The sequence below is a fragment of the Pezoporus occidentalis genome, unplaced genomic scaffold (genome assembly GCF_034315485.1).
Source record: "Pezoporus occidentalis ecotype Australia unplaced genomic scaffold, CSIRO_AGI_Poc_V1 ctg32, whole genome shotgun sequence".
In the NCBI taxonomy this organism is placed as follows: domain Eukaryota; kingdom Metazoa; phylum Chordata; class Aves; order Psittaciformes; family Psittacidae; genus Pezoporus; species Pezoporus occidentalis.
The window spans coordinates 3,246,783-3,261,643 of NW_026915158.1; the positions used below are offsets into that span (position 1 = coordinate 3,246,783).

At 42.3% G+C, this 14,861-nt stretch overlaps 1 protein-coding gene across 6 annotated transcripts in view; it reads left to right on the forward strand.

Moving 5' to 3' along the window:
- Positions 1 to 13,993, forward strand: part of JADE3 (jade family PHD finger 3) — a 67,668-nt gene extending 53,675 nt beyond the window's left edge. For all 6 annotated transcript variants that reach the window (XM_062628628.1, XM_062628629.1, XM_062628633.1 and 3 more), the window contains 4 exons: positions 5,261 to 5,377; positions 5,834 to 6,307; positions 8,604 to 8,721; positions 10,588 to 13,993. In XM_062628628.1, the coding sequence (XP_062484612.1) occupies positions 5,261 to 5,377; positions 5,834 to 6,307; positions 8,604 to 8,721; positions 10,588 to 11,480 (1,602 nt within the window). In that variant the 3' untranslated portion in view covers positions 11,481 to 13,993. The remainder of the gene's footprint in view (positions 1 to 5,260; positions 5,378 to 5,833; positions 6,308 to 8,603; positions 8,722 to 10,587) is intronic.
- Positions 13,994 to 14,861: the final 868 nt, after the last annotated feature.

The window sequence follows — 14,861 nt, forward strand, 5'->3', positions numbered from 1 at the left end:
AGTTGATGGGGAGATAAGTATCTATTTCCTATGTCATATTTTATAAGAAAAGGCTTTTTAAATATATCCGTGTATAAATATGTGTTAGAGTTTCATAATGAAACTTTAAACTTCTTCCTCCATTTTGAATCAAGTTTAGCATAACAGTATTGTTCTGTAAATCGAATGTTCATTCCTGTATAGTTGGGGTTTGTTTAATTTTGTACTTGGAATATTTCTGTTTTCTCTCTGGTAAGATCCACAAATCCATTAAAGGGTGGTTTAATATGAGGCATTAGCCAAGTCTGTTGGCACCATGACATCAGTGGGATGGATGCCTTCTTTTCTGAGCATTCTGCTGCCAAGAGCAGCCAGGCCTCCTGTTTGCAAAACTTTGAGGGAGATGATAAGATTCTAGGGTTTTTTTTTTTGTTGTTTTTTTTTTTTCTAGCATAGCAATCAGATGCAATGTGTAGTTGTTCCTAGCTCTGTCTCAGGCACATATCTGCTTTTCAAGGAGGTTATCTTTGCAGTTGCACTTTTCCTTTCAGGCCTGCTTCGGTTTTTTCACCTCTTCAACCTCTAAGAAGAGTGGAGTTGAAGAAAAAAAAACCAAAACAACAAAACCAAACGGTTTATTTTGAAGTTAATAAAATATATAAGTAAAGCAACCTCTGACTTCTCCTCCTCTGCTGAAGTGTCTTAGCTGGAGGCTCTTTTGGATTTGAGCAGATGGTTTTTCCCAGGAGGTCCTTCCTGCATGTGATTGCCTTGATGCTCTCACCAGCAGATGTGTAGCCGGCAGGTTTGGGAAGCAGGTGATGGCAGGGCAGGAGCCTGTGCTGCCTGCTCACCTTCCCTGCGGCTGAGGGAGAAGCTGCTTGGGAGAGACCTCACATCCAGCTGCTCCCACAGCCTTTTCACTGGCTCTAGGCCTCGGCCACCTCCTCCCCTCCACACCAGTGCCTAGTGTGTCAGGCATAGCAGGGAAATGACACCTGGCAGTAGGGGTGGGAAATGCCTCTTGGATCCATTCTGTCTCTTGGTGTTCTGTGTTGTCACTTGTAAACCAATTCAGTCATAGGAGAAGCCAGAAAAACCTTTGGGAATCTGCTAAAATGGCAGATCAGTTCCTTCTGCAGAGTTGTGGCCTCACATGCTACAGGGGACAAGAAAACCCAGAGTTTGAACACCTGGGGATAGATACTTTAGGAAAGAATGTGTATTCTGGTATGCCTGTTTCTCTTCTGCGAAAGACAGTAGCACACTGAAACTCTCCCAGAAGAAACAGATAAATTCTAAAATCACTGCCATTTCCTCCTGTGGCCCTAACAAAATAGAGTAAGACAGAATGAAGAGAGGAATAGGTCATAAACATGTCTGTGCCTTCTGGTAGAAGTTTCAAAGAGGGACTTCCTGTGTCACCAGGTACAGGCTAGCATTGTTGCAGGCAATTGCACCAGGTATTTTCCTTCATTAGCTCATTCAGCACTGTCTTAAAATGCTTTTCCCTCCCTTCCTGGTGAGCTAATGCTGTTGAAAGACTTTCTTGACCCTCACTTGACTGATGGGGAAGTTGGAAGGGTGTACTCATTGCTGGTTTAAAGGGGCCTACAAGAAATCTCGAGAGATGTTTTACAAGGGCATGTAGTGACAGGACAAGGGGGAATGGATTTAAGCTGGAAGAGGGTAGATTTAGATTAGATATTAAGAAGTTCTACACTATGAGGGTAGTGAGACACTGGCACAGGTTGCCCGGAGAAGCTGTGGCTGCCCCATCCCTGGCAGTGTTTAAGGCCAGGCTGGACGCGGCTGGGAGCAACCTGGTCTAGTGGAAGGTGTCCCTGCCTGTGGCAGAGGGTTGGAACCAGCTGGTCTTTAAGGTCCCTTCCAGCCTAAACCATTCTATGATTTTGTGATACTCTTCTGCCTCTGGTGTAAATGTGTAGTCTAATTCATGTTTTCTTAAAAAGCATTCTTTTTAAAAAATGGGAACATTGAGACCGGAAAACTGTGATGAGTGTTTTGAAATTCAAGGTCCTTCTCTGCCTTAGACCACCCATTACAGTTACGTCCTCCCTCAGTCAGTGTGGGGTCAGCTGAAGCAGAAAGTTATTTTTCCTTGCTACAACTGGATGTGTATCAAATTGACTATCCTTAGCTGCTGTTTGAGTGGCTGTGCTCCAGCCACTGGTGCAGATCATTGTGCACTTGTGCAGCTGCTTGTGGCGGGTTAGCAGGGGAGCAGAGATGGTGGCAGTTGAGATGGCAGCGGATATACGTAGCAGTCACAGAGAAGAGATTTCAACAGCCCCTTGTCTTCACCCTGTCCCACTCTTAACACTTCAGAGTACAGCAGTCAAATGTAACAACAGATAGAATGTGCAGAAACAACAGGAAACAGCTACATATTACAGCAGATGGATAATTTCTGCCTTGGCATAGAAGGTTTTGGAGAACGATAAATGTTGGCCTCTCTGCCCTCTATATCCCTTGGGAGCAGTGAAGTTAAAACAGACTTTGCCTTGACTCTTCTCTTAGGAACATCAGAAGCATGCAGACAGCATGAGGCCAGTATAAATAAATCACACCTGACTCTGTAAGCTCCTCTTTGTGCTTTTACAGAGTAGGGTAATATAAACAGGCAGCACTACAAGCTGAATGGACAGTATTTCCAACATAAATGTTTCCTGACCTTGAGTCCCCTCTGGTGAAGGAGCTGGGAGAGCATTAAAAGGGCAGAGAGGGACAAGAAGGTCTGTGTCAATTCCCAGATCCTGCTGGGAAGCATGGTGGAAAGTTGGTATTACCCAGTCTCCATTAAAAAAAAAAGAAATCACTGAAGAATCTGTTTTGTTTTTGAAAGGAATATAGATAACCTGACAAGATGATCAAATCCTTTAATTCCCAAAGTCTTGCATCCTTGTGTAGTGGTAACCACAAGGAGAATTCTAGTCAATCTTTGTAGAACATTTCAGAAATACCTGTGCAACTTGGAACCAGCTCTGGTTCAAGGAAGGTCAAGTTAGGTTGATGAAGTTAGGCTCACTTTGGAAGTGAAAAAGCTACATTTTATGATGTTTGGGAGTGCTAGGCATAATACTGTGGAACCATTCAAGCATTCCAGAGGCAGCTTTGTCACCCACCAATTTATAGGAAGGCCACAACAGATTGTCATCTCTGTCTGATGGGGGCATCACATATGGCCTGCTTATTCTCCTTATCTGGTAAAACCTGGGCCCTCTCTGAAGCATCTGTCTTCCTAATAAAGACTTCTGGAAATGAATACAGGAGGTTGACCTCAGTATATTACAGAAGATGTGGCTTCAGCTGGGAGATCTAAAGGGTGAAGTACTATAATAAAACCAATGAGAAATCCTGTTTGAGTCAATATATGTTATTCGTTCATGAACTGCTGATCAACTTTTTAAAATGTTGAAATAAACCAGGTAATCTCTTGCAAGCCTGTCTTCCACCTGGTTTAAGTGATCCTTAGAGCAATGCAGTGGTGCGAAGACAGTAACAGAATTACTCAGCTTGAGCATAGCAACTGTGACACTCAGACTTTATGAACTTAGCACTGCTATCTTTGAATAGTTCAGCCTCACCAAGGAGGTCTGCTGAAACAAATCCTTCCCTTTTCAGGGATTAAGCAGGTTTTAAAATTAATATGTGCATCAAGTGATTGCTGATGTATCTCCAGAGAGGAGCTAGGAAATTCAGCTTAGTCTGCTGGCTCTTGTGAAGTCAACTAATTATCACATGCTAAATCAATTCATATAACCTGGATTTCCCTAGGGGAGTCATATTACGGAGTCAATCTTTGAAAATTATTGCAGCATAATGCTCAAGTGTTCTAGAAGAAGAAGAAAAAAATTGCCATTCAGATCTCAGCCTTAACTGTTCTCTTAAGAAATCAGTGTTATACTGGCCTCATAGTGCCATGGGGTATGACCTAGGAACCTCTCTTCTTTGAGTTCTTGGATATGACCCCTTTGAGAATAGGCCCCTGTCCCACCATTGGAAATGCAGGTCTGTTCTATTCAGGTGAATTGTTCATAAAAATTATGATCTTCCCAACTAGAATCTGCATTTTCTTTTCTGCTTCAGGCAGGTAGCTCTCCAAAGCATATATTCAACTCTCCAAACATACAGTCAGCTCTCCAACTGCTCTATTCAAAAAGTGCAGTGTAAGCATCAAAATCCAAGCTTTTGGAGACTGGAATTCTTGGGACAGAACAGTTCCCTCACTGAAATCTTCTGCCATGTGCCATTCTCATACTGGTCCAGTTCTGCATGTCAGTCATTCAGAGCTGGCCAGCTTTTTGTTTGTGCTCTTAGTTAAACTCTTGTCTGTCAGGAGTGGCTCAAGAGACGCCCACACAGCTAATTTATGTCTGTTTTGGTGTCCACTTTATGGGGGACAGTCCTTACTTCCCAGTATGGACAACAAGCAACTGAGAAATTTGTCACAGAGGGTATGCGGACGTTAGTGTAACAAAGAATAGGAAAAGGTATCCTGTGCTTATCTGTTTTTCTTTTTCTTTTAGTATTAATATCCATAATCTGGTCTACCAGAGACAAATGGATCATCCAGACTAAGTATGTGAAAACTTGAACAAGAGAAAATACTGTGCTTTGCAGTAAGAGAAGTTTGCTGTATTCTTTCTCAAATAATATTTGATGCAACCTGTAGTGAGGAAAGTGTGTTAGAATCATCCTTGCACTGGGAGTGCTCAGAGTAGTGGCAGAACTGGGAAGCAAAGCCTTCCCTGACTGCTGGCTGATAGATCTGGTTCTGTCCTAAACTGTGGGCTGACGGGAGTAGCTACTGTAGCAGATCTGTGGATCATAAAAAAGAAACTATTTGGGTAAGTATGAGTAAGTGTTCCTATTTTGTTCTGATAAGCTTGCATTTTGATACTTTGTAAGTTAGACCTGTAAAAGTAGCACAGGGGAAATAAGCATCACTTATTGCAGTCTGTCAACTGATTCAGAACAGGACATGCTACAGGTGCCTCAGATGTTTTGAAGAGCTACAACTTTTAGCCACCAGGTTAAACTAGTAGGATTCCACAGTACTGTTTTCATGTGGGATCTTTCAGGGTCCCGTGCTGAGAAGTATGAGCACATAGAGATCTCTCAGTGAGATAAATGTGTGGTCATATTTCTTCATCTGGTATTAATTGAGAGCTTGTTTCTACTGCCTTGATAACTGCTTTCTATGCTGTTTTGTTTTGTTTGTTTTTGGTTGTTTTTTTTTTTTTTTTAATGTTTACAGGTTAGTATTGCTTGCCCAGAAAGAATGGAGCCAATCACAAAGGTGTCTCACATTCCACCAAGTCGATGGGCTCTAGTGTGTAGTTTATGCAAACTGAAAACTGGTGCTTGCATACAGGTATGTACTTGTCCTGTGGTGACTCTATGTAGTGTGTCATCTATGTGAGAAGGGCAATTTTGGTTTTGCATTTTGTTCTTTGTGTGTTCAGAGATGCTTTATAATGCAGATGACTGTGGATAGTATGCATACTTCTTCATAGCTGTTTACTATCAAATTAGTTCACTAACACAGAGATTTAGGAGTGAGTTTGAGTTGCCTTCTTTTAAAGAAGGCTGAGATGTATAAGGACTGCTACAGTGTGGGTCAGAGATGGATAGAAAAGTTCTGTTGAGCATTGTTCACAAACAAGAATATACTGAACTGGGTGGTACCAGCTTCAAAGAGACCAACAGAATGTTTAAGAGTGCTTAGGAAATAAGTTTTGTAGGGATGGACTTTAGTTAAGATAATTCTGTCCTTTTTTCCTGGTTTGTTGCTACTGTTAGTGATCGAGGTTTTTTGTTTTGTCTGTAGTGCTCTGTGAAAAGCTGCATCACTGCCTTTCATGTCACCTGTGCCTTTGAGCATAGCTTAGAGATGAAAACCATCCTGGATGACGGTGATGAGGTCAAGTTTAAGTCGTACTGTCTAAAGCACAGCAAGAACAAACAGAATTCGCTACCTGACACTGATGAGCACCCTAAAAGCATGTCGGACCAGAAGCAAATAGAGAGTGAGAAAACCAGTTTGCGAGCCCAAAAACTCCGAGAGCTGGAAGAAGAGTTTTACTCACTAGTTAAAGTGGAGGATGTTGCAGCAGAACTGGGCCTTCCTAAACTTGCTGTAGACTTCATCTACAATTACTGGAAATTAAAGCGGAAAAGTAACTTTAACAAACCATTGTTTCCTCCCAAGGAGGATGAAGAAAATGGCTTGGTGCAGCCAAAAGAAGATAGCATTCATACTCGCATGAGGATGTTCATGCATTTGAGGCAGGACCTAGAGAGGGTAAGAAATTAACTGGTACAGTTTTGAAAACCTATTTGCAGGTGAGCGAGGTCTTTGTTCGTAGAGTGAAGTGGGAATGGAGGGAAACATAGGGAGATGATTTCAAAAATTACAATAAAGAAAACAAAGCTTTCAACTCAGGTCTTCAGTATGCTGCCCTGCCTGCTGCAGAGACTGTCAACAGCGGTCCCTTCTCAGTCCAGTGACACCTGCAGTTTTCAGGTGCTTAGAGATAGTGAATATAAAAAAGGTAACAAATAAGGTATATGTGATAACTGTGATTCAGAGATGTTGGAGAGGAGAGGGGAAGGAAAATCAAAAGAGAGAAAATAGTGTTATAAGAAAAGGGAAAACATTATTGGGGAGAGAAGAACATGAAAATACAGGGAGATAAATGTTAGAGCCAAGATTTCCCCTTCTTGGTGTAACTGTTGTCTTGAATCTAGTCATTATCAATCTCGATCTCCTTTTCCAGGACTACTTCAGCTATGGATCTTTATTTAAAAAAAATTTAATTAAAATCCCATAACATGCTTCAAATGGAGGGTTGTGGTTTTGGGGCGTTTTTCTTCCAAGAGGCCATTTCAAACTTTTTCTTCTTGTTTTTCAAGTAGTTTGTTTGCATCAGGTTTTGTTGATAATGCTTATTCTGAGTGGAGGTAATTCATAGTTGGAAGCATCTGTCTCAGTTTCTGAACTTCTCATGCCACAAGGCTGTACTGGGTTACATTGTGGGATGAGTATGAATTTGGGGATCTTGGAATTTCCTTTCTGGGGAGAGAGGTCCCAGTTCTGAACAGATGAAGTTGAGTGCTGGGGGAGATATGCTTGGCAAACATCTTTCAGCCAGCCCTTAAACTGTTTCTGTGTTCTGAAAGCTTTTTTAACTGTGTATCAAGAACTTTCAGTGTCTCTTCCTGTTCTCGTTACATTAGGTGGAAATGCTGCTGTTAACTCAAACAAATAGTGAAAGCAGAATTATGTGAAACAGAATCACACAATGGTTTGGACTGGAAATAACCTTTAAAGATCATCTAGTCTGACCACCTGGCCACAGCAGGGACACTTTCCACTAGAAGAGGTTGTTCAAAGCCCCTTTCAGCCTGGCCTTGAACACTGCCAGGGATGGGGCAGCCACAGCTTCTCTGGGCAACCTGTTCCAGTGCCTCACCACCTTCATAGTGGAGAATTTCTTCCTTGTATCTAATCTAAACCTACCCTCCTTCACTTTAAAGCCATTCTCCTTTGTCCTGTCACTACATGCCCTGGTTTCTCTTTTCCTTATAATTCCCTTTCATGTAACAAAAGGCTTCTTTATTGTCCCATGGAGACAGCAAGGTCTCTGCGGAGCCTTCTCTTCTCCAGACTTGGTAACCCAAACTCTCAGCCTTTCTTCAGAGGGGTTCCAGCACTGACCTTTCTTGTGGCCCTCCTGGATTCACTCCAACATGAGTGTCTCCATGTCTGTCTTGTGCTGGGGGCCCAAAGCTGAACACAGTACTGCAGGTGACATCTCACCAGAGTGGAGTAGAGGAGGAGAATCACCTCTCTCAGCCTGCTGGTCACTCTTCTCTTGATGCAGCCCAGGATACAGTTGGCTTTCTGGGCTCCATGCACACATTGCCAGGTCATGTCCTGTTTTTCAGCCACCAGAATTCTCACGTCCTTCTCATCCAGGCCTCTCCAATCCCTTCCTCTGCCAACCAGTACTGATCCTGGGTATTGCCCTGACCCCGGTGCAGGACCTTGCGGTTGGCCTTGTTGAGCTTTGTGAGCCTGCAATGGAGTCAAAAACTAAATTGCAAAATGGGTTATCCAGAATGTGTGTATTGCACAAGAAGCCAGAGTATTCTTTTAATTTTAGGAGAAAAAACATAGTTTAGCCGTTAAAAAGCATTCTATGAAACATTTTGCAGGGAAATTCTGGGAGAATCCAGTATTGCCAGCAGTAACATCCCCAGCATTGTACACAGTGGAAGCAGGTTGCAGACAAGCAGGTCTTAGAAATGGCTTACTTTTCTTTTGACTAGAACTCTGCTTGCTGTTCTTATACATGAAAACGTCTTCTACTGTCTTGCTGAATATATTCAAGGCATTCATTAAATTGGCAATGAAAAAGAAAAAATCCAGGGTATTTTTTTTATTCTTAGTTACATATGCTCAGTAATATTCACAAGAACTTTGCCAAGGGATTTACACATAATGTTGTTTAAATTCTGTTGTTGATGCACTTTCTATAACTATGTTGGGATTTATTTTTGAATTGCCTATTAAGTCTCCTATTATTCCTCTGTAGGTAAGAAATCTCTGCTACATGGTAAGCAGGAGAGAGAAACTGAAGTTATCTCACAGTAAAGTACATGAACAGGTCTTCAATTTGCAAGTCCAGCTCATTAATCAGGAAATTGCTGCAGGTAATCACACAAACGTAAAATTTTTACACATTCTGTCTGTATTTAAACTAAAAAAAGTGTTCTCTTTACGTTCCTGCTTAGTGTTTTTAACACTGTAAATCTGCCTTTAAAAACTTTGTTCACGTACGCAGTCAGTGAAAGTAGCAACACACACAAGACTCTAATTTCTTAAAATATGTACTTCAATATTTCTTGATTTTATGGCTGTTTGTGCTATATTCCTATTACTTATCAATCACTGTGCCATCCAGATGGCAGAAACAGCCTGGTGGCGATCTCTAGGTTTTTGCTTCCTTTGGCCTCTGGTTTATGGTTATTTCCCCACAGCAAGCTCTGCCCTGCTCTTTGGTCCTCCAGCTGAGAAGGCTTTTTGCTTGCTGTCACGCTTGGTTCCTTCAGGCAAGAGAGAAGAATGACTGATGGGAATCACTGTTCTCCTGTTGCCTCACATGCTTGATGAGCACTGCAAAGAGGCATTTCTTAGATTGCCATCTGCAGTTACTCTCCTTCCTTCAAAAAGAGTTTAAGTTCTCTGTTTTTTAAGAGTGAATGGTAACTGGTTAGGAATGCTGATGTACCAAACCCCACTCTGCCCTTTGTTCTTATAGCGACCCTTTTGAAATAAGGAGCACACCATTTGGAAAGAGGAAGAGTATATATTACAGTGCAGTTACTTTTTTTTAATTCTTTCAGGGTACATATTACGTTTTAATGAGTTAAGAGTGAAGTCTTTGAGGTTTTTTTGTTTGCTTGTTTTTTTTTCTCTACCTCTGAAACACAGGTTTCATTAGTACTGACAAGGTGGGTTTTTTAAACTGTTTTAGATCAGACTGGAACTTTGTGAAGCAGCAGTATTCTAAAGCACTTTGGTTTTCTGTAACTGCATTTACAGTTCTGGGCCTGGAGAACAGAAGGCTCCAGGGAGACCTTAGAAGAGTCTCCCAGTACCTAAAAGAGGTCTACAAGAAATCTGAAGAGGGACTTTTTACAAGGGCATGCAGTGACAGGACAAGGGGAAATGGCTTTAAACTGAATGAGCAGAGATTTAGATTAGATACAGGGAAGAAGTTCTTCACTATGAGGCTGGTGAGACACTGGCACGGGTTGCCCAGAGAAGCTGTGGCTGCCCCATCCCTGGCAGTGTTCAGGGCTAGGCCGGGCGGGGCTTTGAGCAGCCTGTTCTAGTAGAAAGTGTCCCTGCCTGTGGCAGGGGATTTGGAACTGGATAATCTCTAACGTCCTTTCCAACCCAAACCATTCTATGATTCTGTGATTTCGTTAGAAATGTCTACTAAATTTATTTTATGACTTTTCTAATACAAGTGCTTTTGTAATGCTTATTGGACAAGCTTGATAGCTGCTCTGCAATGGGTTCTGTATGCATATAATATCATAAAGACTAATATAGTGGGGTGAAAAGACTTTTAAAGTGTAAAGAATTGTATAATACAAAGCAGAGAGTTGAACCAAGTCCAAACTGGAACTCAGTTTGAAGCATTGTTTTTTCTCCATCCAAAACTGAATATGAACCTTTTTTATAGCTTTGTTGGAACTACTTCAGTCATATCTCAAAACTGGTTCGATTCACTGGCTTAAAGCCCTTTAAAAATGGCATGCTGTTGTTTTTAATGGAAATGCTAAAATGCTTACCTAAATTCTGAAACGGTGAATAATTTGGAACAATTTTCATTATCCCAGCTTCTCTTTAATGTCCTAAAATAATTTCATTCTAATTGCTTGCAAATGCTTCTTATTGTTGAATGACTTTCTAATGGACTGTAAGACTTGTTATAGATAACAAAACAATTACTTTCTTCTAAAAAAAGCTTTTTTTTTCTTCTCTCCCCTTGTGTCTTTCTGCTGTAGGCCATACCCTGACAAGTGCACTAGAGAATACACTGTTCTACCCACCTCCCAGGATCACACTGAAGTTAAAAATGCCCAAGTCAGCACTAGGAGATTGCAGAAATAACTCGCTGAAGCCTGGCAACAGACCGCTTTCTCCTGACAACAACAGCACTGTTTATGGCAAGCGGAGCGTGCCGATGTCAAAGGAATCATTTGAGATTAAAGCAAAATCTTATGCCAGGTATCAACATGAGAGCAGAAGTAATGGGTTGCTGGCAGGGATTGGAAAGCCTCGGGGTGAGGCAAAGGATTCTGGCCCCACACAGATGCTGGAGTTTCACCGGGGCCAGCCGTCCGGGAAGCCCTTAGCGCTCCAGGCTGCTTTGCACGGACAGGGTTCCATTGGGAATGGGCGGGTGCAGCAGGATAACTCAAGGCTGGCAACAAAGTCCAATGGCCTGATGGGCAGGGCTGGAGATGTGAGCCAGAGAGACAGCTCCAGCCAGACGCCCTATGAGCAAGAGTCCGTGCTCACGGCTCACTTGGCCAGCCAGAGCAGTTTCAGAAAGTCCACCATAGAACATTTTAGTCGGTCCTTCAAAGAGGCTACCAACAGCCTTGTGAGGACCACAGAAGATCTCCGGTGCTGTGACAAGCCAACAAGAAGACTTGCAACAAAAGACCGTTTGTGGAGCAAGCAGACACTGGAAGGTGCTCCGTACCAGGACAACGATGGGTACTGTCCTGACTTAGAGCTGAGTGACTCTGAAGCAGAAAGTGATGAAAACAAAGAGCAAGTGAGGTTGAGACGAGGTAGCTCAGAGAGAGAAAGCCCAAGTAAGGACTTTGGAAGAGATTGTCACAATAGAAACAAAAAGAACATGATTTCTCACAGTTCCGTACAAAGGTGATTAGAAGCCCCCACGGGGTAACTCAGCCTTTACGTATTCCAGTGTACCAGTGCAAAGCTCAGCATCAAAAGGTTCCAGAAAATAGTCCAGGACCTACATTAGGAAGATTTGCGACAGGGGATAGGGGAAGGGGAGAGAAATCAGTAGTTCTGTTCAACTGTGAATTGGCTTGCAGTCTCCGCAAGGTTGACTCTGTTATTGCAAAGTCATGTGGAAGTGGATGTGTTTTAATTAGACGGTAACATCTGGGAGAGCACAAAGCAGTTACTCTTCGTGTAAATCCAGGGAACTGCTTCCCCCTTGCCGGTTTATGTGCCAGACAGTGTGCTCGTGTTATGTCCATCTCGTGGTAGTGGACAGGTATTAAAGAAGTCCTTGCATTGCTCTAATGTGTTGCAAAAAAGTGCAGACAGAGACCCTGAAACTGCATTCATGTGGCACGTTCAGTAAGGCTTTGATCCAGCAATGCACATGCAGATGCGTTGGGAAGTTAAGCATGTGAAAAGTCCTGATGGTTTCCCCCTGGGAACGTTTCTACTCCGATCTCTGAGCGCATGCCAGTGTGCTCTGCTGGATCAGGCCCAAAGTGACTACTAAGTGATGATCCTGTTCTGCAGGAGACTTTGAGCTGCAGTGGTGTGTGCAGGCTCCTTGCGGAGGGTGGAAGCAGGCGTCGCTTGTGCTGCCAAACTCGCTGACCTCTAGCCGTGCCCCTGTTCCTTGCTCTTGCTGAAGGTTGTGTTTCTCTTCACAATAATTTGCTTACTTTGTAAATATACAACTTCTATTACTTCAATTTTTTTAATCTCTGTACATACTTGCTTGTTGTGGGATGCACTTGTAAATATTTTACCCAGCTAACAAGTACAGATGGCTAATTTTGTGGATAGTGTTTACAAAAGTAGATGTACTACTTCAAAGAAAAATGCTATTTGACACTTACTCTTAGGCAATCACCGGTGATGCCAGGTTCCTCTTGAAACTGAGATTTCATGTCCAGAGGTGTTTGTACCTGGTACTTCTTTTGCAGGCTCAAATTTTCAACCCTGGTTGCCTGAATGCAGGCATAAGAGCCTTACTTCTGGCATCGAGGTCTGTAAAATTTTAGCCAGTCATCATTTGGAGTAGCTTTTTTTTTGTTCTGAAAATCTATCCTGTTACTAAACTACTTTTCAACCTCTGGATCAGTTGCTGTTTCCCAAACTAACACTGTTTTGTCTGTCATTTACAATTAGCAGTTGTTAAGTAGCGCTTAAATTTCAGCCAGGACTGGAGAAGCAAGAAGGGAAGGGATTTTTTTCCATTTGTTTCAATGTCAGGGAATTTTTGTTCAAATGCATACAACCTTCTTGCTTTCCAGATGGTGTCCTGTCAATCAGCAAAGTAACTGTGCTGTTTTTCTCTGAAATGCTGTACATTTCATAAATATGCCATATCCTCTGTCCCCACACTGCTGGCTGAAACAGGCCGTAGGTTGTATAAGGCACGTCATCCACCTCCTTTCTGTTGAGGGTTTTATTTTGTGTAGAAACAAAAGGTGTTGCCCACCCAGCATGAAGATGACTATGCAGAATCCAAACCACAACCTGCTTTTCTTCATCATCTTAATTTATTGCTTTTAGCTTGGGAAATGGCAACGACACTTTCAGATTTGTTTTAGACTTTGAAATCTCCCTAGTTGCAATAGAACTAGCAGGTCAGGGGCTGCAGGACTTCTCGGTTGTGAAATAATAATAAGAAAGAAAAGCATACTTGGCAGTTCTGCTCTGTTTGCAAGCATCTTAATTTTTATAATTTCTTTTTCCACTTCTTGATTTTATGTATATTTGTGTAATTGATCTTTCTAGAGCTGTATCTTCAAAACGATTTCTTTGGTGTAAATATGCAGTAGCATTTTAGGTTTCCACATATTTTATTTTAATGGGAAATGCTTTGTGTTCTAAGCCATGGGTCATTCAGAATAAGTAAACAAATGTTGCTCATTTGTATTCCAGTTCTGATTCTCTTAGTTCTCCTTCGATATTTATTAGTAATCCTTTCTCACTGGTCATGAAATTTTATGAAGCTTGTATTGGGAACACTGATCTAGGAGGTCAGCAAAGTGTTCCTCTTATTTTGTGACTGGCAGCGTATGACAGAGGGGAGGGAAAATGGTGCTTCAGCAAAACTCAGCATTTCTGCTCTTCTGGGGTAATTAATTCAGTTGTTTCCAGTCTGGGCAATGGTTTTGCTAATTTTACATGATTTTAATAGATATATGAAGGAGCCCTTGGTTATGTAGTTCTCAAGTATTGTTCCCAAAGTGCATTTGCTAGTTTTTATTGTGTGTTCGGTGGCTAACTGTTTGAAGTATTACCTCTTAACCTTATTTGTCAATTTTTTTTTGTGTTTTTGCATTTTGTTTTATATATATAAATATATATATATTCAATTTTCCAAGATGGACTCGGTCTTTTTCAGATGTCCCCTTTTTACAAGTACTTTTTCATTAAATTATGAAACTGCTAACAGTATTTTCATTTGTTGTGATTTATTTAGGGCTTCACCCCTTGTGTCTGGCAGGTTGTTAAACTCATCAGTCCCAGTGCAGTTCTATGTCCAGCAGGAGTAAAGTATTTCTGCAGAGCTGGCAATACTTGTAACAAGTTAAGTATCAAAGAAAACCTTTCCCCTTCAGCCTCCCAGAAAAAGTCACTGAACCACTAATTTGCTGTGGATAGCAAATAGCCCAAGCCTGGCATTTGTTTCTGCCTAGCTGAGCAAATGTAACAGACCGTTTGCTGCCCTGGCCTCACTCTATTTTCTTATGCTGTGGTATGACTGTATTTCCCTGGTTGGACAAATTAAGTTGCAGAGGAAGAGCCATAGCCAGGCCAGCTGTCTCGTCCTTGTTCTTGAATGCTCACATGCATGCAGAAATACCTAACAGTCAGCTTTTGTCTCATGCGTGCTGCAGACAAATCCATGCAAGCAAGTTCCTGGTTTGATGGTTTATGCTGGTTCTCCATGGCCTTCAGCTGTAGTTCCCCTTGTTCCCACAGGCCGGTGCTGTGCTATACCTTGCTGGCAGAGAGGAGCTGCTCCCTGTTGCCTGGGTGGGGAAGGTGGCAAAACCAAGGAGGAAGATGGAGAGAAAGGAGCAGGTTGTGGCTGCACAACCGATCCAGTTGCATCCCTCCTGCTCTGGCTGGCTTGGTAGCTTGCAGTGTTCAAGAGGGATGAGGGATCTGCAGCGCATATGTTGGAAGCAGCAGTGACCTTCCTGCCTGTGGTGGGTCAGTGGCTGAGCAGTGGCCCCAGGCAGGTGGGAGTGGAACTGGGAGTGGGTTGGGTGAAATAGAGCAAAAAGTCCCTTGGCTGCAAAGAAAACAGGAGACCAAA